This window comes from Hylobates moloch, unplaced genomic scaffold (genome assembly GCF_009828535.3).
Source record: "Hylobates moloch isolate HMO894 unplaced genomic scaffold, HMol_V3 SCAFFOLD_2, whole genome shotgun sequence".
NCBI classification, from domain to species: Eukaryota; Metazoa; Chordata; class Mammalia; order Primates; family Hylobatidae; genus Hylobates; species Hylobates moloch.
The window spans coordinates 67773200-67795842 of NW_026652277.1; the positions used below are offsets into that span (position 1 = coordinate 67773200).

Below are 22643 nucleotides of genomic sequence, written 5' to 3' on the forward strand. Positions count from 1 at the left end.
TATACTAAAGAGTTCAGTTTAGCAAGATAAAAGGAACCCTCCAGATATTTCTTAGCCAGTTTGAGAAACAATACCACCTTTGAAAAGCCCCTCGTGTGCCTTATTTACTATTTATTAATTAGGAGTGACTAGACTATTTGGTTTTAGTTTTAATACTGAGCATTGCTAGCAGCTGTGATCCTGGCAGGCTATCTCCGAATAATTTTTTTTTAAAGCAAAATACAGGCCGGGCACCGTGGCTCATGCCTGTAATCCCAGCACTTTGGGAGTCAGAGGCGGGGTGGATCATTTGAGATCAGGAGTTTGAAACCAGTCTGGCCAACATGGTGAAACCCCGTCTCTACTAAAAATACAGAAATTAGCCGGGCGTAGTGGCTCACCCCTGTAATCCCACCTACTTGGGAGGCCGAGGCAGGAGAATCGCTTGTATCCGGGAGGCGGAGGTTGCAGTGAGCTGAGATCGCACTACTGCACTCCAGCCTGGGTGACAGAGACTCCGTCTCAAAAAAAAAAAAAAAAAACAATGGAACCTGTTCACGTTCTTCTATTTGTCTTTAATAATCCTGGGCAATAGTCAACTAATAATCCTGGGTAGTAGTCTGGAGACACTCCTAGTGGAGTTTACTCGGGAGAGGGCGGAGAAATACATGACATGAGCAGTACAGGCTCGTGGTTGGGAGCTGGGGGAAGGCTGAGAATCCTCCCCGGAACCTCTGGATTCTGACGCCCCAGGGGTTCTTCACTTAGGCTGGCCGGGCTCGGGATTGAAGCCGGAGACGTCAGACGCTAAGGTTGCTTAGATTGCGGCCCGCGTGGAAGGCTCTTAGCCACCCTGCCTGGCCCGAGGTAATCGCGCTAGGGACGCTTTTTCTGCAGCAATGATATACCCCGCCGAGCTGTCCCACGTCCTGGTTGGGACCTCTTGGTTTCGGTTGGCTGGGCTCAATCCATGCGTACGCCTCCGCCCTTCCCTCTTTGCGTACCCCTGCGGGTTCAGCGAATCGGCTGCAAGAAGCCCTGCAACCGAGAGGTGAGCGGCGGTTGGCGGCGGTGCCGGGGTTGGCAGAGCCCGCGGGTTGTCTACGCCACGGGGCCTACGTCTCCGTCGGGCGTTCACCTCGGGAGCCACACCCGGGGCCCAGAGCCACCGCTCAGCACGCGGGCACGCGGCGGGAGGGAAGGAAACCGCGGCGCTGGGGATGGAGAGGGGGAAAGTGAAGAAGAAAGAGAAGGAAAAGGAGACGCAGAAGGAGACAATCAGAGAAGAGGGTAGGGAAGAGAAAGTGAAAAGAAAGGAGGTGGAGCAGAAAATTAAACAAAAAGAAAAGGAGAAGCAAGAGAAGCAGGAGAGGAGAAAGAGAAAAGAGGAGAAAGATGAAAAGAGGACAAAGCAAGGGAAGGAGACAGAGAAGAAACAATTTAAGGGACAAGAAGAGAAAGGGGAGAACAAGGACAGCACCTTGACAAGGACCCCGCTCGAGCCGCTGGTAAGAGACCCAGTGCCCAGGACCCCTTGCCCCAAGGCTTTTGTCGGCCTTTCAGACCCCAGCGCTGTCTCTGTTGCGTCGGAGGCCCCCGACCCGCGCGGGAGAGAATGGATCTCAACTGAGGGCTATTTACCTATGGATGAAAGGGATGTGCCAAACTTTGAACGACCCATCGCCAGTCCCTTTTCCCGGGCCCCCTGCCCACCCTAGCCCTTATCGCTACCCCTGTAGCGATCCCCCTGATGTCTTAACCTTCGTTGGGTCTAGTGTTGAGGGACAAGAGATCTCGGTCTTCATGGGGACATGGGGAACGGCCCCTCTACTGCCCTTAGGTCTGTCCAGCGTGCAACACTAGCGCACAGACCACCTGATCGCATTTAGAAACCAGCCCCGAACCCTCCCCGCATGAAGGGGAGGCCCTTCTTTGCATTGAATGCGTTCTTTGTCAGAAGGGGCAGGGTTCCTGAATGCAGGAGGTGTTTGGGGACGCTGCAGTTGATGCCTCCATTGTTTTCAGACCACCAGTACCCTGAATGGATGGCGGAAAAGTTTTAACTGACAGGTCTTAGAAACTTGGCATTATTTGGGTCAGCTGAATGGTCTCTGTGCTCCTGGAGTTCCTGAGCTGGCTCCTTGGCTTAGAGCTGCAATCTGGTTCTAAACAATTTGAATGATTAACACAGTTTGCGTGTGTGTGTGTGTGTGTGTGTGTGTGTGTGTGTGTGTGTGTGTTTTCTTTTTTGAGACAGGGTCTCACTCTGCCTCTCAGGCTGGAGGGATCCTCCCACCTCAGCCTGGCACCGCCCCATCTCCTAACCTCAGTGACTGGCACTACAGGCACACGCCACCATGTCCAGCTAATTTTTGTATTTTTGTGCAGAGATGGAGTTTCGCCATGTAGCCCAGGCTGATCTCAAACTCCTGGGCTCCAGCAATCCGCCCGCCTCGGCCTCCCAAAGTGCTGGGATTACAGGCATGAGCCACCACGGATTAACAGAGATTTGATCTCTGGTAAAACACAGACACATAGACCCATATTTGGCTAAAGGAATAACTTTTGACAAAAAACAATGGTGTTCAAAATCACATTTTGTGTCTGAACTGTTTTACAAATTCAGCTTTCCTTAGGAGAAGGTAAACATGAAGAAGCCTGAATGCAGAATTTCTAGGTAGGATGGGTGTAGGGATAGCAACATGGTTGGAAAGGGAACTGGTGTTTTTGTTTTTGTTTTTTTGAGACAGAGTCTGGCTCTGTCGTCCAGGCTTGAGTATAGTGGCGTGATCTCGGCTCACTGCAATCTCCACCTCCCAGGCTCCAGTCATCCTCCCACCTCACCCTCCCAAGTAGCTGGGATTACAGGTGCACACCACCGTGCCTAGCTAATTTCTGTATTTTGGGTAGAGATGGGGTTTCGCCATGTTGCCCAGGCTGGTCTTCAACTCCTGAGCTCAAGCGATCCCCCGCCTGGGCCTCCGAAAGTGCTGGGATTATAGGCATGAGTCACTGTGCCCGGCCTGGGAACTGCTTTTAATTCACACTATTTTATAGGGCCTAAGATGACATTAGTCTAGGTACCACTAAGAAAAAAAAAAAGCCGGCGCAGTGGCTCACACCTGTAATCCTGGCACTTTGGGAGGCCAAGGTGGGAGGATCACCTGAGGTCAGGAGTTCCAGAACAGCCTGGCCAACATGGCAAAACCCCATCTCTACTAAAAATACAAAAAAAGTAGCTGGGCATGGTGGCATGTGCTTGTAATCACAGCTACTCGGGAGGCTGAGGCAGGAAAATCGCGTGAACCTGGGAGGCAGAGGTTGTAGTGAGCCAAGATCGTGCCACTGCACTCCACCCTAGGCGACAGAGCGAGATTCTGTCTCAAAAAAAAAAAAAAAAGAAAAAAAAATTCTCCCAATCAAAATATGACATACTCTCGATTGTCAAAGACATTCTAATTTCAGAGATGTTAAAATGTGGAATGTGGGGGGAATGTGTATCTTAGAATGAATGAAGTATGTTGAGGTAGGCTGAATGGGGCCTCTGGTGAATACTGACGGGACACAATCCACTCTTGGCTGCCACTTCTTGGTGCCGGTATTGCTTTAAAACATGCAATTGTAAGCCATCCAATGAAGTCTCCCTTACCTTGACCCACTCTCAGAATGACATCATAACATTTAGATGCAAATGAAGGGAATGGAGAAGAGGCAGGGATGGAAGACACCTATGAAAATACAATTTAGTTTAAGAGCCATCAAAGATTTGCTCCAAGAACAAATACGTACATTTTTTCTTTTTCTTTTTCTTTTTTTTTTTTCGAGACAGAGTTTCACTCATGTTGCCCAGGCTGGAGTGCAATGGCGTGATCTCGGCTCACTGCAACCTCCACCTCCCAGGTTCAAGTGATTCTCCTGCCTTAGCCTCCCCAGTAGCTGGGATTACTGGCATTCGCCACCACGCCCAGCTAATTTTCTATTTTTACTAGAGATGGGATTTCACCATGTTGGTCAGGCTGGCCTCAAACTCCTGACCTCAGGTGATCCAGCCTCTTTGGCCTCCCAAAGTGCTGGGATTACAGGTGTGAGCCACCGCACCGGCCTACTTTTTTTCAAATTCTGTTATTCACTATATGGCCTTCATAAATCATGATCTCTGTACAAGTCTTTATTAGGCCAGACCTTAAAAGATCTCATTTTCACATAGATGTTTCTAATGCTGTTTAAGATCACTTTTTTCTAGAAATCTAGTTTAAGTCTAATGTCAACATTTAGAGGTCAAGCAGAACAAACAGAAATGTATACGATTATTGTTATTTCTAAACCGGCGCCATTGAAGACAATTATTAGAGTTTTTTGTGCATAAGAAACTTCTTTAGTAGGATCTTTGAGAAGTAGAATTGAATTCCTGTGAGCAGTCTGGCTATATTGTTGCTTATTTATTATTGTTTATGTTAAAGTTTACACCCTGGAAACCACATTTCGGAGCACTCTGTACGATCTTCACACCAGCCTGCCCTTCTGTCCCTCAGTCATTTGCCATAAAAATTCTAAGGCTAATACGTTGATAGAGTGCTTTTTTTTTTTTTTGGGATGAAGTCTCTATCACCCAGGCTGGAGTGCAGTGGTGTCATCTCAGCTCCTGCAACCTCCACTTCCCGGGGTTCAAGCAATTTGTGCCTCAGCCTCCCGAGTAGCTGGGATTATAGGCATGTGCCACCGTGCCCGGCTGATTTTTATATTTTTGGTAGAGACAGGGTTATGCCGTGATGGCCAGGCTGGTTCCAAACTCCTGGCCTCAAGTGATCCACCAGTGTCAGCCTCCTAAAGTGCTGGGATTACAGATGAGAGCCACGACGCCTGGACTAGAATGCTTCTTTCTAAGTTTACTTCAAGTTCATCAGTTTGTTTTTTTTTGAGACGTTGTCTTGCTCTGTTGCCCAGGCTGGAGTGCAATGGCATGATCTCGGCTCACTGCAACCTCTGCCTCCCAGGTTCAAGCGATTCTCCTGCCTCAGCCTCCCAAGTACCTGGGATTACAGGCACCCACCACTGCACCGGGCTAATTTTTTTTTTTTTTTGAGACGGAGTCTCCCTCTGTTGCCCAGGCTGGGGTGCAGTGGCGTGATCTCGGCTCACTGCAACCTCCGCCTCCTGGGTTCAAGCAATTCTTCTGCCTCAGCCTCCCGAGTAGCTGGGACTACAGGTGCCCGCCACCACGCCCAGCTAATTTTTTGTATTTTAAGTAGAGATGGGGTTCCACCATATTGGCCAGGCAGGTTTCGAACTCCTGACCTCAGGTGATCTGCCTGCCTTGGCCTCCCAAGTTCATCTGTTTTTAAAACAAATACTCATTTGTGATTGAAACTGGCTTAATAACTTCTATAACCTTTTCATTTAATTGTGATACTCATATTAAGAAGTGTAAGAGGGAGGCCGGGTATGGTGGCTCATGCCTGTAGTCCCAGCACTTTGGGAGTCTAAGGTGGGCAGATCACGAGGTCAGGAGTTCGAGACCAGCCTGACCAACATGGTGAAACCTCGCCTGTAGTAAAAATACAAATTGCAGAGCATGGTGGCGTGCTCCTGTAATCTCAGCTACTCGAGAGGCTGAGGCAGGAGAACTGCTTGAACCCAGGAGGTGGAGGTTGCAGTGAGCCGAGATCATGCCACTGCACTCCAGCCTGGGCAGCAGAGCAAGACTCCAACTCAAAAAAAAAAGTATAAGAGGGAAACCTTGCCCTGAGATCTTACAATCTAGTTATTCAATTAGGAAGACAGGAGAAATTAATAATTGAGACCTTAGATGCTTATGCACTGAGTGGCACAGTCAATACATGCACCACGGAGGTCCCAAGACCCCAAACAAAATGAATTCAGATGCAGTCTCCAATTCATAGACACGAATTCAAGAAGCAAAATGAAGTCTGAAAAGTGGTCCTGTAATCTATAGCACTGCTCATAAATGCTGATAGTATTTATTTGATAGACTGATCAGGAGGTGGGGGATAGAGGAGGGATGTGAAATTAGTATCACATAATGAACAGCTAATTGGAAAATATTCACTAGTTGGTACAGTTTGTTCTGGACCTATAAAATATTCGTGAAGTTTTATCCTTTTTTTTTTTTTTTTTGGAGACAGGGTCTCGCTCTGTTCCCCAGGCTGGAGTTCAATGTGCGATCTCAGCTCACTGCAACCTCTGCCTCCTGGGTTCAAGTGATTCTTGTGTCTCAGCCTCCCAAGTAGCTGGACTTACAGGTGCACGCCATCACACCTGGCTAATTTTTTGTATTTTTAGTAGAGATGGGGTTTCACCATGTTGGCCAGGCTGGTCTGGAACTTCTGACCTCAAGAGATCCTCCCACCTCAGCCTCCCAAAGTGCTGGGATTACAGGCGTGAGCCACCGCACCTGGCCCGTGGAGTTTTATTCTGGTTACAATTCCAAGAATATTATTGGATTCTACCACAGGCAGGCCCACTGCCAAGACTCAGAAAAATGAGCCCCTGATAGCATGGGCTTATTGATTTATCTTTTTGTTTCACAGGAGAAAAACAAGCAAATCCTAGTGCTGGGCCTGGATGGAGCAGGAAAAACCAGTGTCCTGCACTCTCTAGCTTCAAACAGAGTCCAGCACAGTGTGGCACCCACCCAAGGTTTCCATGCAGTTTGCATCAACACTGAAGACGGCCAAATGGAGTTCCTGGAGAGTAAGCTCTCTGTTCCTTAGTTACAAGATAGCCACATTTTATTGTCTCTTAAGCCAGATATGATGTTAGCAACATTGAGTCCTTGTGAAAACTAACAGTGAATCAAATTTTCCTGGACTTTTAGAATGGATGTGTAGTTTAATACCCAGGTACACTGTGGGGGAAATCACTTTTTGCTTTTTTGATGTTCTCCTTTTTACAGTAGTGATGATAAAGGGGAATTTAGAGGAAGGCTTTAGCACTCCCTCCTATAATCTCCTGTAATCAGCCTTCTTCCCACACTACTGCAAATGAGCATGCAATCTAAGTGTAAGTACAGTGTGCTTGCTTCTATGCAAATAAAATTATAAACAAGCTCCAAACCTCTTCTTCTAAATAGATGGCAGTCCACAGGCCCCTACTGGATAGTAATTCTGGAGTCGCCACCTCTAAATATTACTGTCTCCTGAAGTTGGGTCAAGTCCTCTTGTCTTCTCTTTACACATTCATCCATCCTCATTGCATTAAATACCATCTATATGCTAATGGCTCCCAAATTTATCTATCCAGCCCAAACATATCCAAGTCTTCTAAAACCTAACAAGGGAAAAACAAAATGCTTGATTTTTCCAATATCTGTTCCTTTCCCTGTAATCTTCTGGTCAGTAAATGGCTCCATACCCATCAAGTTGCTCTAGCCAGAAACCTGAGAGTCACCCTTGACTCCTCCTTTTGCATCCCCACCTCCAGTCCACAAGTAAAACACTATGAACTTTGCTATCTCCGACGCATCTCTCAAATTCATTGGTTACATCCTTTGTACTGCCCCTATGCAAGTCGGAACCTCCATCATCTATTACTTAGATTATTAGATTATTATAGTCACCTTTTTACTTTGGCTTTTATCATTTACGAAGAGCAGTATTTTAACACATACTTTTAAGTACATCATTTGCTAATTTAAAACTCTTCTGTGGAGATCTCATCCTTGTAATAAAATCCAAAGTCTTTGTTATGACCCATGAGGCTCTTCATAAACTGCCTCCTCCCTAACCTTACCTCACCCCAGGCTTATTGTACTCCTTTCTTTCTCTCCTTTTAAAAGAGCTTTCTTGGGTGTGCCTTCTGTCAGAAATAGTACTACCCCTGCTCTTCCCATGATGGCTTGCTCCTTAGCCTTCAGGTATTAGCTTACATGACCCCATAAAATCAATCTTTTTTTTTTTTTTTTTGAGACAGAGTCCTGCTCTGTCACCCAGGCTGGAGTGCAGTGGTGCGATCTCAGCTCACTGCAACCTCTGCCTCCTAGGTTCAAGTGATTCTCTTGCCTCAGTCTCCTGAATTGCTGGGATTACAGGGACACACCATCATGCCCGGCTAATTATTTTGTATTTTTAGTAGAGACGGGGTTTCACCATGTTGGCCAGGCTGGCCTCGAACTCCTCACCTCAGGTGATCCACCCACCTTGGCATCCCAAAGTGCTCAGATTCAGGCGTGAGCCACCGCGCCCAGCCCATAAAATCATTCTTTCTAAGTATGTTCCCCAATGCTGTTTGCTTGCTCCGTAAGGTTTTTAATAACATTCACTTTTTATTTTTATTTGTTTTTGATCTGTCCACCCAACTAGATGGTAACTTTTGCTATACTTGTTTTGTTCAACAATGCGTACCCAGTGTCTGGCAAATAGTACGTATTCAACAAAAATGCATTAAGTGCCAACTGTGTTCACGATTTTTATCGTGATCATCAATATCCTGAAAAAGAATAGCAGTTTACACTTGCAATCTTTGAGTTTTAAAATGTGTATCTGCACAGTGGCTATATTAAGCCATCAGTTTAGGTAAATTTTCATAATGCCACAGGGCAGAGCTTCTAAGGAGGCTTTTTTTTTAGGATGCAGCATCCAGTGGTATTCAGTGATATAAATCTGTATGGGCTGTTATGCTATTGTGTAACACTTGGAGTATGTTGGGGATTGGTGGGAGGTGAAGTTTTATTGTATAAACCTATTTGTAGAAATGATATATTCACATATAATTTTGCCTATATCTCTTCATCAACATTCTACAGATCATCTTAATCTTTAAAAAATTCTTGTAGTTTATGCACAAAAAAGTAGTGGCAAAAATAAATGGAGAGATTTCAGTTGCTATTATAGTTTTTGAAAGGCCTTCCTGTGACAAAACCACAAATCCTGGTTAAAATTTATTTTTTAAAGCATCTAAGAACTTGCAACAAGTTAGACAAATTTTCAAGGCTACCTGCTTTACTCTTCCTGCTCTTTCCCTCCTCCCAAAGAAAGAAAAATAAAACAACTCATGAGTTCAAACTGGAGTGGCAGCCACAGTAGATAAGCAAAGAGAAAAGTGGTGTTATCTAGAGACACATACCAGTATTTAATCTCAGTGGGCCTGAGACAAAATAGGAAAGAACTAACTAAGATGCCTGCATGACATGAGGGCCCCTGGAAGAGTGCTAACCTGCTCCCAGTCAGTAGCTCCCCCAGTTTCTAATTCTGAAGCAAAGCCCCCCAATATTTTCATAAATTAAGATTAATCAAATATGAGTTCAGGCCAGGCACGGTGGCTCACACCTGTAATCCTAGCACTTTGAGAGGCCAGGGCAGGTGGATTACTTGAGTCCAGGAGTTTGAGAACAACCTAGGCAACAGGGCAAAACGCTACCTATACAAAAAATATAAAAAATAAGCTGAGCATGGTGGTGCATGCCTGTAGTCCCAGCTACTCTGGAGGCTGAGGCAGGAGGATCGCTTGTGCCCAGAAGGCAGAAGTTGCAGTGAGCCATGATCACGTCACTGCATTCCAGCCTGGGCAACAAAGTGAAACCGTGTCTCAAAAAAGAAGATGACAAAATCTACTGATCAAAACTAGCATTTAAAGCATTTATAATCTTAAATGCTTATAGCTGAAAGGAAAATAGCTGAAAACTTATAGTTTAAATATGCAATGTAAATTAGTTAAATAACAACAGAATAAAACCAAAGAGGGTAGAGGGAGAGATAATAAAGACACGAAGCCAATGAAATTGATGAAGACACGGTAGCAAAGATCAGCAAAGTCAAAAGTTAGTTCCTTGAATAGATAAACAAAATAGACAAATTTCTGGTGAAATTCATTAAGGAAAATCTGGAAACCACAAATAAATAATGTCATGAAGGAAAAAGAGCATATCATTGATTAGGATGACAAGAGTATAATACCTGTATTAACAAATTTGTACCAATAGATATAAAGTCCTGGATAAGTGGCAAAAATCCTCCAAATATGTGTCTTAGGAAAATAGACCCAATAAGAAATAGGAATATTGAAGAATTTAAAACTTTTAAAGAAAACAATAGCAAAAAATCATCCTATAATGAAAAACACCAGATCAGTTGGTTTATAGGTGGGCTTTTATCAATCTTAATCTTACATAAATTCTTTCAGAGAATAGGGGAAAAAAAGAAATGCTATCCAACTCACAGTATGAGGTCACTGTATATCCAAACCAGCAAAGATAGTATAAGAAATGGAAATGTAGAAAGCTGAACAAAATTGTAGTAAACTAAATTCAGTTAATATATTAAAGAGATAATGTATCACCAGATGAGTTTCTCCAAGAATGAAAGTTGGTTTAACATTTGAAAAATAGCCAGATGTGGTGGCTTATGCCTGTAACTCTAGCACTTTGGGAGGCCAAGTTGGCGGATCACTCACCTAAAGTCAGGAGTTGAAGACCAGCCTGGCCCAAAGTGGTGAAACCCTGTCTCTACTAAAAATACAAAAATTAGCCAGGCATGGTGGCAGGTGCCTGTAATCCCAGCTACTCAGGAGGTTGAAGCAGAAGAATTGCTTCAACCCAGGAGGTGGAGAGTGAGCTGAGATCATGCCACTGCACTCCATCCAGTCTGGATGACAAGAGCGAAACTCCATCTCAAAAAAAAAAAAAAAATTTGAAAAAAATATGTCATTCACGACTTTATCCATCAAAGTAAAAAACATAATCACCTTAATAAAAGCAGAAAAAAAATCTGCTAAATTCAGTTTCCATTTATGATAGAAATTCTTAATAAGCTAAAAATAAATGGGAATTCCTTAACCCACCAAAACCTCAGAAAACTTTACTCCTAAACAGAAAGTACTAAATGTTAGAAGTACTTTCATTCAACATTATACAGGAGGTTCTAGTCAGTTTGAGAAAAAGAAATAAAAGGCGTAAGAATTAGAAAGGAAGAAATAAAACAGTACTTATTTACAAATGATATAATTGTCTTCAAAGAAAGCCTAAAACACCCTTCAAATTATTAGAAATGATAACAGCTTGGCAAGATAACTGTATATAAAAATATAAAATTAATTGTATTTCTGCTATCCAGCAGCATGTAGCCATTTTCAATAGCAACAAAAGATAGGAATAAATCAAACAAAAAAATGTGTCTCTATAAAGAGAAAATGTGTAGATGTCATTGAAAAACATCAAAAGACCTAGAGACATAACACAGTTTTCATGAATAGGTAGACATTATATCAAAAAAATTAATTATCCCCAAATTGACGTTTAGATACAATTCAATTCCAATCAATAGCTCAACAAGATTTTTTAAAAAGAGTTTGACAAACTGAGGCTAAAATTTACATGGGTGAGCAAAGGGGTAAAGAAAGCCAAGACCCTCTTGAAGAAATTAATAAGAAGGATGGACTTGTACTGTCAAGTATCAAATCTTCTTATAAAGCTATGAAACTAAAATTTGTGGTGTTGGCACAAGAATAAACAAAACGACCAAAGGAACAGACTAGAGAGTCCACTGGGGAAACTATTCAATAAATGGTGCAGGGACAACATGGAATAAAAATGAAATTAGTTTCCTGCCTCCTATGCATGCAAATGTATACATCAATTTCCGATGGATAAAAGCCAAATGTAAAAAGCTTTGTGGAGAAAATATAGACTATCCTTATGACTTCAGGATAGAGAAAGATTTTTTTAAACAGGATACAAAAAATAATAACCACAAGAAAGATGGATAAATTTAACTACATTAAAATGGAAAACATCTGTTCATTAAAAAGATGCCACAAAATAGGGGAAGATACATGCAACACATCCAAGCAAATGCCTAGTATCCAGAATATATAAAGAACTCCTACAAATAAAGACAACATAAAAACATTGGCAAAAGACATGAATAACATTTCACATAAAACAAATTAGAAGTGAACATATGAAAAATACTCAACTTGATCAGTAGGTAGAATTCAAATTAGGCAAAATAAAAAATAAAAAAAAAGAAATCCGATAATATCAAGTTTTGAAGAGGATGTGGCCAGGTGCAGTGGCTCACGCCTGTAATCCCAGCACTTTGGGAAGCCAAGGTGGGTGGATCACTGGAGTTCAAGGGTTCAAGACCAGCCTGGGTGACATGGCAAAACCCAGCTCTACAGAAAATACAAAATTAGCCAGGCATGGTGGCTCGTGCTTGTAGTCCCAGCTACTGGTGAGGCTGAGAAAGGAGGATCGCTTGAGCCCAGAAGGCAGAGGTCGCAGTGAGTGGAGATTGCACCACTGCCCTCCAGCCTGGATGACAGAGCACAACCTTGTTTCAAGGAAAAAATAAAATAAAAATAAAAAGAGGATGTGGATATAGAGGAAATTTATTGGCTATTAGCTGTTGGCAGAGGGTGTATTGGTACCAACTTCTCTGGAAAACAATTTGGCGTATTTGGCATTAGTTACATGCTTAGATAACTGGAGAAACTCTTGCTTGTATGGACCTCAGGAGACAAATACAAAAATGTTTAAAGCAGCATTGTTTATTGTAGCAAGAAATGAGGAACAACCCAAATGTCCACTGATGTTTAAACTATGTGTGTTAAAACCACATGAGTTACTTAGAAGGTCACACAGCACTATTTTAACAAATTAAAAACACAAAATACTTCAAAGAATGACTAGCCTACCTCTATAGAAAAGAAGCCAAAGGAAAGGCAAAGATCCTTTCTTGTTAGCATTTAAAATACTTTTGTTAAGTTCTTGAAACAGAGGTCCAAAAAGTTTTTCTGTCAAGGACTACATAGGAACTAATTTATGCTTTGCAGGCCACATGCTCTCTGTTGCAACCACTCAACTCTGTCTTGAGAAAGCAGTCATAGACAAGACATTATATATATATATATATATATGTTAGTGTTACTATAAAAGTTTATTTCTGGGCACCAAAATCTAAATTTGATATAATAGTCCTGTATTAGAAAATGTTGTTCTGCTTTTTTTTTTTTCTCCAAAATTTAGACATGTAAAAGCTATTTTTACCTAGTGAGCTGTACAAAAATAGGCAGTTGGTCAGATTTGAACTGTGGGCCATGGTTTGCCAATACTCCTCCTAGGACAAAAATAAAAATAAAATCCATTGTATATATGTTATTATCATTAACCAAAAAGTTTATTCCGGGAAGAATCAGCAGGATGAAGTAATCAAAAGGCATTTTTTTTTTTCTGAAGCAAATATTCCTGAATACCCACAGGATCATATTAACTCTCAGTGCAATATTAAGAGCAGAAGTTAGTTCTGGGATTTTGACAAAGGAAAATAATTGTGCAAGTGAGACTAGCCAATGAATTCAGTTCACTTAAAAATTATTTTAATGTGTATTTTAGCCTACCATCCTTTCCATTCTTAATTATTTTAGTAGCATACTCCCATTTTCTCTTTCTTTTCTTTCTTTTTTTTAGATAGATGGGGGTCTCACTCTGGAGTGTGGTGGTGCAAACACAGCTCACTGTAGCCCTGTTCACACCACTGCACTTCCTGGGCTCAAGTGATCCTTCCACTTCAACCTCTCTAGTCGCTAGCAGCACAGGCATGCACCACTGGCATGCACCACCACACCGACTCATTTTTTTAGTTTTTATTTTTGTAGAGACAGGGCCTCACCCTGTCGCCCAGGCTGGTCTCGAACTATTGGGCTCAAGCAGTCCTCCTGCCTCAGCCTCCCGAAATGTTGGGATTACAGGCGTGAGCAACTGCACCTGGCCTTACTCCCATTTTCTGAGCTATAACTGATAAACATGCAGTGGCTGACATGGCTGCTGTGGACAATGGGATCGGGAGACATCCACTGTAGTATTTAGCGTCTCTCTACTGATCTTTTATGATACAGTTATGAATGAACCACTTGTGATGGTTCTTCTTACCAACCAGTTTCCCGCTAACATGCCTCTGGTCACTCTGAGGACTGGGTACACTCTAACATGGTGATATTTTATCAAAACACCTGTCCTGTGTTCAGAAATCTAGATGTGCCCTCCCTGCTCCCTGAGTGGGTGCTTCTGTGATTTTGTGTGTGTGTGTCTTCTTCGTCTACTATTCTCTGTAGTTGGTGGCAGTGAACCTTTTCGGTCCTACTGGGAAACGTACCTATCCAAGGGATTGCTGCTGATCTTTGTGGTGGATTCAGCAAATCACAGCCGATTACCTGAGGCCAAGAAATACCTTCATCAGCTAATTGCAGCAAACCCAGTACTTCCTCTGGTTGTGTTTGCAAACAAACAGGTAAAAATCTGTGCAAATATAAATTGTACTCAAGAGTTTTGTAATACAAGAAATGTATACTTTTAATAGCTAGGTAGTCAAAAATATGCGATATATTTAACTCAGTTTATGTTTATTAGAGCTCTTAGATTATAAACACCTTGAGGGTAGAGACTATTGTTCATTTTTGTGTCCCTTGTAATACCTAGTATACTGTCTTGTGCATGCCAGGAATTCAACAGATGTGTGTTGAACTTAGTTCAATAAATACATACTGTTAAATTTGATTCAACAAAATATTTGAGTGGCTACCATGTATAAAGAAATCATTTTGCTTTAGATCTATTGACCTGAACTTATTCTACACATGCATTAAAAATATTAAATGTATGTGGAGAATTTGGAACCCTTGTGCACGGTTGGTGAGAATGTAAAATGGTAGAGCTGCTATGGAAAACTGTAATGTGGTTCCGCAAAAGAATCAAAAATAGAGGCTGGGCACGGTGGCACACGCCTGTAATCCCAGCACTTTGGGAGGCCAGGGGTGGGGGATCACGAGGTCAGGAGATTTAGACCATCCTGGCTACCATGGTGAAACCCTGTCTCTACTAAAATACAAAAGATTAGCTGGGAGTGGTGGGCGCCTGTAGTCCCAGCTACTCGGGAGGCTGAGGCAGGAGAATGGCGTGAACCCGGGAGGCAGAGATTGCAGTGAGCCAAGATCGCACCACTGCACTCCAGCCTGGGCAACAGAGTGAGACTCTGTCTTAAAAAAAAAAAAAATCAAAAATAGAATTCCCTTATGATGTAGCAATTCCACTTCTGGGTATACAGTGAAAAGAATTAAAAGCAGGGATTCAAATTGATATTCACATGTTTGGCTGTTTTATGTTTTATATTGTTTTGTATGTTTTATGTTTTTTATGATATGTTCATAGCAGCATTACTCATAACAGCCAAAAATGGAAGCTACCCAAGATAAATGGATATATAAAATACGGTATGCACATGCAAACGGATTTTTTTTTTTTTTAAGACAGAGTTCTGCTCTAGCACCCAGGCTGGAGTGCAGTGGTGTGATCTCAGCTCATTACCTCCTGGGTTCAAGTGAGTCGCATGCCTCAGCCTCCCAAGTGGCTAGGATTACAGGCATGCGCCACCACTCCTGACTTTTTTTTTTTTTTTTTTTTGAGACAGAGCCTTGCTCTGTCTCCCAGGCTGGAGTGCAATGGTGCAATTTCGGCTAACCACAACCTCTGCCTCCCGGGTTCAAGTGATTCTCATGCCTTAACCTCCTGAGTAACTGGGACTACAGGCACATGCCACCACACCCAGCTAATTTTTGTATTTTTAGTAGAGACAGAGTTTCTCCATGTTGGCCACGCTGATCTCGAACTTTTGGCCTCAAGTGATCCACCCACCTGGGCCTCCCAAAGTGCTGGGATTACAGGTGTGAACCACCGCACCCGGCTATGGGATCTTGTTCAGCCTTAAAAGGGAAGGAAATTCAGACACATGTTCTGACATGGATGAACTTTGAGAACATTATGCTAAGTGAATAAGCCACTCACAAAAGGGCAAATACTGTATGATTCCATTTATACGAGGTACCTAGAGTTGTCATATTGATAAAAATAGAAAGTGGAGTGGTGATTTCCATGGGTTGTGGGAGGGAGGAATGTGCAGTTATCATTTAATGCATACAGAGTTTCAGTTTTGCAGATAAAAGCTTTGGAGATGGATGGTGGTGATAGTTGTATAACAATGTGAATATACTTAATGCCACTGAACTGTACACTTAAGATAAGGAGAAAGATTTTGTTATATGTATTTAACACAATAAAAATTGAAAAGAAATTAAACATCTATAATATTGTAATGCTGAAGTCCCTTTCTCAATTGTTAGGTTTGCCAATCATAGAAGAGCTCAATTCCTGACTTTTCTCCTACTACTTCTATGGGTGAATGTATATGGAAGTAAACTAAGTAATTATAAATGATGACCTAAAATAGGAGCCTATGTTAAAGTCCAGTACGGAAGCTAGTCTGGCAGATTTTGACATTTTGCTGGCATTTTAAAAGAGAGGTTGGGCTGGGCGTGGTGGCTCATGCCTGTTATCCCAGCACTTTGGGAGGCCGAGGTGGTTGGATCACGAGGTCAGGAGTTCGAGACCAGCCTGGACAACATGGTGAAACCCCGTCTCTACTAAAAAATACAAAAATTAGCCAGGCGTGGTGGCACATGCCTGTAGTCCCAGCTGTTCAGGAGGCTGAGGCAGGAGAATCACTTGAACCCGGGAGGCAGAAGTTGCAGTGAGCCGAGATCGTGCCACTGCACTCCAGCCTGGGTGACAGAGTGAGACTCTGTCTCAAAAAAAAAAAAAAAAAAGAGAGAGAGAGAGGCTGATGCTTTTATTGTTTTGTTTTTAAGTGGAGCATCTTAAGTACTATAAACTACAAAGATTTAGAAGATCATGGTACATGTAAGTGAGCTGTATAGTATTCCATAGCATTAATATACCAAAATGTTCCCATTTTCTTACTGCTGGGAATTTTGAGTTATTTCCAATTTTTTATTGTTCTTAACGGTGCTGCCAGTGAGCCTTCATGTATATATGTCCCTTTGTGGATGTGTATGAACATTTTGCTGGTGGATATGCCTAAAATAATTGCTGAGATTTTGGATTTGTACATATTCTGTTTTATTAGATATCACCAAGTTACTCTCCAAAGATGTTGCATAAATTTATTCTTCCACCAGCAGAATTGACAGTTTTTGCAGTCTACATCCTTGTCAATACTTGGTATTGTCAGACTTTTTCATTTTTGCCAATCTGATGGGTGAACTTGTTTTTTATTATTCTAATGTGCATTTCCTTAACTACTTGTGGGTTTGAACATTTTTTCAGATGTTTATTAGTCTCCACATCTGTAAATTGCCTATTAATATGTTTTCCCAAATTCCTACTAGGGTGTTTATCTTTCTTATTTCAGTTGTAGGAGTCTTTCGTATCATTTGGAAAAAATAATTCTTTGTTAGTTATGTGCATTACAATTATCTTTTCCAGCATCCTGGTGGCTTATCATTTTACTTTGCTTACTTTTATTTTATTTTATTTTATTTATTTATTTATTTTTTTTGAGAAGGAGTCTCGCTCTTTCACCCAGGCTGGAGTGCAGTGGCACGATCTCGGCTCACTGCAGGCTCCGCCCCCCGGGGTTCACACCATTCTCCTGCCTCAGCCTCCCACGTAGCTGGGACTACAGACGCCCGCCACCTCGCCCGGCTAATTTTTTGTATTTTTAATAGAGACGGGGTTTCACCGTGTTAGCAAGGATGGTCTCGATCTCCTGACCTCGTGATCCGCCTGCCTCGGCCTCCCAAAGTGCTGGGATTACAGGCGTGAGCCACCGCGCCCGGCCTACTTTGCTTACTTTTATACAAAAGATTTTCTTCCCTCCCCTCCCTTCCACCCCTCTCTTTTCTTTTCTTTTTTTTTTTTTGACAGAGTCTCGCTCCATCACCCAAACTGGAGTACAGTGGTGTGATCTCGGCTCACTGCAACCTCCACTTCCCAGGCTTAAGCAATTCTTCCACCTCAGCCTCCCAAGTAGCTGGGACTACAGACACGAGCTACCACACCCGGCTAATTTTGCATTTTTTGTAGAGACAGTTTTTCGTCATGTTGCCCAGCCTGGTCTCGAACTATGGGGCTCAAGCAATCTACCTGCCTTGGCCTCCCAAAGTGCTGGGATTACAGGCGTGAGTCACTGCGTTCGGACCTTTTTTTTTTTTGAGACAGGGTCTCACTCTGTCGCCCAGGCTGGAGTGCAGTGCAGCGGCATGATCATAGCTCAATGCAGTCTCAATTTCCCCAGGCTCAGGTGATCCTCCTACCTCAGCCTCCCTAGTAGCTGGGATTACAGGTGTGCACCACCATGCCCAGCTCAATTTTTGGGGCATTTTTTGTAGAGATGGGATTTCACCATGTTTCTCAGGCTGGTCTTGAACTCCTAGGCTCAAACAATCTGCCCACTTCAGCCTCCCAAAGTGTTGGGATTATAGATGTGAGCCACTGCACCCGAGTGATTTTCATTTTTAATATTCAAATTTATCAATACTGTGCCTTATGGTTTGTATCCGTTATCTTCATCAAACTGAATAAACAGAGCCATTTGTTATCACATTTATAACTTTTATTGGGCCTTGATGATAAAAGATTTGAATATCCTAGTTTAAGATTAATGCATCTTTGTTTATATTCCTTGGCCAAAATATTTGGTACAAGCTTTTAGGTGACTCGCTGGTTCGTTATTATATAAGGGTTTTCAAAAAGTCATCTTACTATCTTTACTCTTTGGGTTATGACCTCTATTAAGGCACGTAGAGGAAAGTGTGGAATACACCAGGTATTTTTGCCTGATGTGCTTTATCATTACAGAGAACCCCTTCTCCCATCCATCACCCTCCCTCCCTCTCCTTTTTCTTCCTCTCCAACTCCACCAGTGAATTTATTAACCTGAGACATCATTCGCATGTTACTGGATCCATTAACACTGTTCAAAAAGTTAGCATAGGCTCTAAACAAATTCAGGTTTCAAACAGGCAACTACCAATATCCAGAGAGGTAATCAACTCCAGCGAGGTACCATGGACAGCACATCAGGAAAAGCCCCACAGGCTCCAAGTGATAGAATTTGATAAGTTCGGGACATGCACAGTGGCCCATGCCTATAATCCCAGCACTTTGGAAGGCCGAGGCGGGCGGAACACCTGAGTTCAGGAGTTCAAGACCAGCCTGGCCAACATGGTGAAAACCCGTCTCTACTAAAAATAGAAAAATTAGCTGGGTGTGGTGGTGCACACCTGTGATCCCAGCTACTTGGGAGGCTGAGGCAGGGGAATCACTTGAACCTGGGAGGCGGAGCTTGCAGTAAGCCGAGATTGCGCCACTGCACTCCAGTCTAGGTGACAGGGTGAAACTCCATCTCAAAAAAAAAAAAAAAAAAGATAGGTTCATATGATACAGGAAAAAAAAAGACACAATATTAGGTTATTTCCAGAGATTTAAAAATGATCTTCTAAAACTTAGGGGGAATGCTATGAAATAACAGAAAGCCAATTACAAATGCAATTTTAGAAGTGAAAAACTTTTACAAAGGACTGGAAAACTATAGCTGAATCTGTGTATTTATGAAAGGGAATGTCACAGGTCATTTGCTTAAATAATTCTTGGTGTATGAGAGTTAAAGATGTATGTTTTGACCTTGCCATTTCCATCGTAATGAGGTTTTGGCCCTGGCATGGGGCCTAAGCACAGGCTTCCTGTCTTCCCCTCTCTGCCTCTTCCTGTGGGTTTCCCTCTTCCAAGCCTCCCCCATCTCTTTCCCTGTCTCTCCTCTGAGCCTCCTTTTCCCACTGCACCTTGTCTGAATCTGTTCCCTCTCCATTCTCTTCTCTGTCTTCCTCTACTCCCCAAAATTGGTCGAGGATTTTTTTGGTCAGTAGAAATAATGAGCACAAAAGAAAACTCACAGTGGCAAGAACTATAATTGGTAAAGTATGATATAGACCTAAAACAATAGATAAATCAAATTTCTGTTATTAAATATAAATGAAAATAATTGCTCCTGTTGAAATAATCTTAGAAGATTAAAAGGAAAACGGAAAAACAAAGTTAGGCTGGGTGCAGTGGCTCACGCCTGTAATCCCAGCAGTTAGGGAGGCCTAGGTGGAAGGATTGCTTGAGGCCAGGAGTTTGACACCAGCCCGGGCAACATAGCAAGATTTTTTAAGATGAGTGGGGCGTGGTGGCACACACCTGTAGTCCCAGCTACTCAGGAGGGTGAGGCAGGAGAATTGCTTGAACATGGGAGGCAGAGGTTGTGGTGAGTCAAGATCGTGCCACTGCACTCCAGCCTGGGCGACAAAGCAAGACCCTGTCTTTTTTTTTTTTTTTTGAGACAGAGTCTTGCTCTGTCGCCCAGGCTGGAGTGCAGTGGCGCAATCTCGGCTCACTGCAAGCTCCGCCTCCCGGGTTCACGCCATTCTCCTGCCTCAGCCTCTCCGAGTAGCTGGGACTACAGGCGCCCACCACCACACCCGGCTAATTTTTTGTATTTTTAGTAGAGACGGGGTTTCACCGTGGTCTCGATCTCCTGACCTCGTGATCCGCCCGCCTCGGCCTCCCAAAGTGCTGGGATTACAAGCGTGAGCCACTGCGCCCGGCCGACCCTGTCTTTAAACAAACAACAAACAAAATTAGAAACAGATTCACTGCACCGTTTAGAAAATTAAGGTATTATATTGGCTTAGCCTCATTCCAGAATATGCTTTTTTTTGGATAACTCCTAAATGCTGGCATAATTCTGATGAAAACATTTTTATTCAAACAACCTCTGGGCTCGTAATATTGGAGTCACAATATCCTCTATATGAAAATGGTGGGGTCACTGAGAGCAATAAGTTAGAGTAATAAATGTGTTTATCTGAAAAGATTGCAAAATAACCAACTTTGTCCTATTCTTATTCCACTCCGGATGAAGGATCTGGAAGCAGCCTATCACATTACAGATATCCATGAAGCTTTGGCATTATCTGAAGTGGGAAATGACAGGAAGATGTTCTTGTTTGGAACCCACCTGACTAAGAATGGCTCAGAGATACCCTCCACCATGCAAGATGCCAAAGACTTGATTGCACAGCTGGCTGCAGATGTGCAGTGACCAGGACTCAGCCCACTGTGCGGCTCACAACTGAGATGTCATCAGTGTTGAATGGCAGGCTTGAAGCCAAAGGTTTCCACCTTCAAATAAAAATTAAGCCATTTCCTATTTTCGTAATGCATGGGATGTATATAGTCAGCCCTCCATATCCATGGGTTCCACATCTACAGATTCAAGAACGGTGGATCAAAAACATTCAAAAAGAATAATAACACAACAATAAAAATAATACACATTTTAAAATACAATATAACAACTATTTACATAGCATTTACATTGTATTAGGTATTATAAGTATCTGAAGATGATTTAAAATGCACGAGTAGATGTGTGTAGGTTATATGTAACTACTATGCCATTTTCCATCAGGAGCTTGAGCCTCCACATTTACCTGTGAGGATCTTGGAATCAATCTCCCTGAGAATACCAATGGCCAACTGTACAAAGATAATGCTAACATATTAACAGCATCTCTATTTGGATTTTGAATGTTAAAAATATTTGTAAAACAGTGTATTGGGGGTATTGGGATTTTTATCAACAAAGGTAAAATGAACATTAGCAACCATTTGTCCCATTTATTGTTTTGCAATGGCATGAAATTATATGAAATTTTTTTGTCGGGGTGGATAGGGTCTCACTCTGTTGCCCAGGCTGGAGTTCAGTGGTGTGATCTCAGCTCAGGTGATCCTCCCTCCTCAGTTTCCCAAGTAGCTGGGACTAGAGGTGCACGCCACCATGCCCGGCTAATTTTTCTATTTTTAGCGGAGACGGGGTTTTGCCATGTGGCCCAGGCTGGTCTCGAATTTCTGAGCTCAAGCGATCTGCCCGCCTCGGTCTCATAAAGTGCTGGGATTACAGGAATGAGCCACTGCACCTGGCCTTGAATATATTTTAGTATGTTTTCTCTTTTCAAGTAAAAAACCAGGTGTCTTTCCATTAAGTGGATCTGTTTAACACTATAAGAGATATCAGGGTAAGACAATGAGGAAAGTGAACTTTGTCAAACCCCCAGAGAAATAAACATTAACAGTATTCAGAAAGAGTTAGGAAGGGCTTCTTTTCCAGGAGCTTGTTAGATGAGATGAGGAACATTGTGGGGAATCTGTTTTTAAAATTCTTAATATTTTGCTTTTATATAGATAAACTTTCTTCACTAGAAAGAGTGATAACTATATTTATTTGCAGACACTCTGTAAATTCAACTTGTAACTATAGTGACTTGCTTTGGTTTTAAAAAAAATTGGAAAGAGAGTTTGCTCTATAAATCCTTCCTTTTTAAAATTTGGAATCTGTGGTGAAATAATACAAATACGGTGTCAGGCGTGGTGGCTCACACCTGTAATCCCAGCACTTTGGGAGGCTGAGGCGGGTGGATCACGAGGTCAGGAGTTCAAGAGCAGCCTGGCCAATCTGGTGAAACCCTGTCTCTACTAAAAATACAAAAAATTAGCCAGGGGTGGTGGTAGGCACCTGTAATCCCAGCTACTCGGGATGCTGAGGCAGGAGAATCGCTTGAATCCAGGAGGCGGAGGTTGCAGTGAGCCAAGACCGCACCACTGCACTCCAGCCTGGGCGACAGAGCAAGCCTCTGTCTCAAGAAAAATAAACAAAATAAAATAAAATAAAATTTGGAATCTGTGGTGAAGTAATACAAGTATGGGGTCAGGCATGGTGGCTCACACCTGTAATTCCAACACTTTGGGAGTCTGAGGCAGG

At 42.6% G+C, this 22643-nt stretch overlaps 1 protein-coding gene across 2 annotated transcripts; it reads left to right on the top strand.

The window, feature by feature from the left end:
* Positions 1–781: 781 nt before the first annotated feature.
* Positions 782–22496, top strand: ARL9 (ADP ribosylation factor like GTPase 9). Of its 2 annotated transcripts, none has more exons than XM_058434466.1 (4): positions 782–1030; positions 6528–6690; positions 14044–14219; positions 20745–22496. In XM_058434466.1, the coding sequence occupies exons 1-4, from the start codon at positions 950–952 to the stop codon at positions 20922–20924; spliced, it is 600 nt and encodes a 199-aa protein (XP_058290449.1). In that variant the 5' UTR covers positions 782–949; the 3' UTR covers positions 20925–22496. The 2 variants fall into 2 exon arrangements, with proteins under 2 accessions (XP_058290449.1, XP_032007417.1); XM_032151526.2 differs by lacking the exon at positions 782–1030 and adding an exon at positions 1037–1487.
* Positions 22497–22643: the final 147 nt, after the last annotated feature.

Coding starts and splice junctions, on each gene's coding strand:
- ARL9 (XM_032151526.2), top strand. CDS start 1,200: ATGGAGAGGGGGAAAGTGAAGAAGAAAGAGAAGGAAAAGGAGACGCAG. Junction 6,691..14,043: donor CCAAATGGAGTTCCTGGAGA/GTAAGCTCTCTG, acceptor TATTCTCTGTAG/TTGGTGGCAGTGAACCTTTT. Junction 14,220..20,744: donor TTGTGTTTGCAAACAAACAG/GTAAAAATCTGT, acceptor CTCCGGATGAAG/GATCTGGAAGCAGCCTATCA.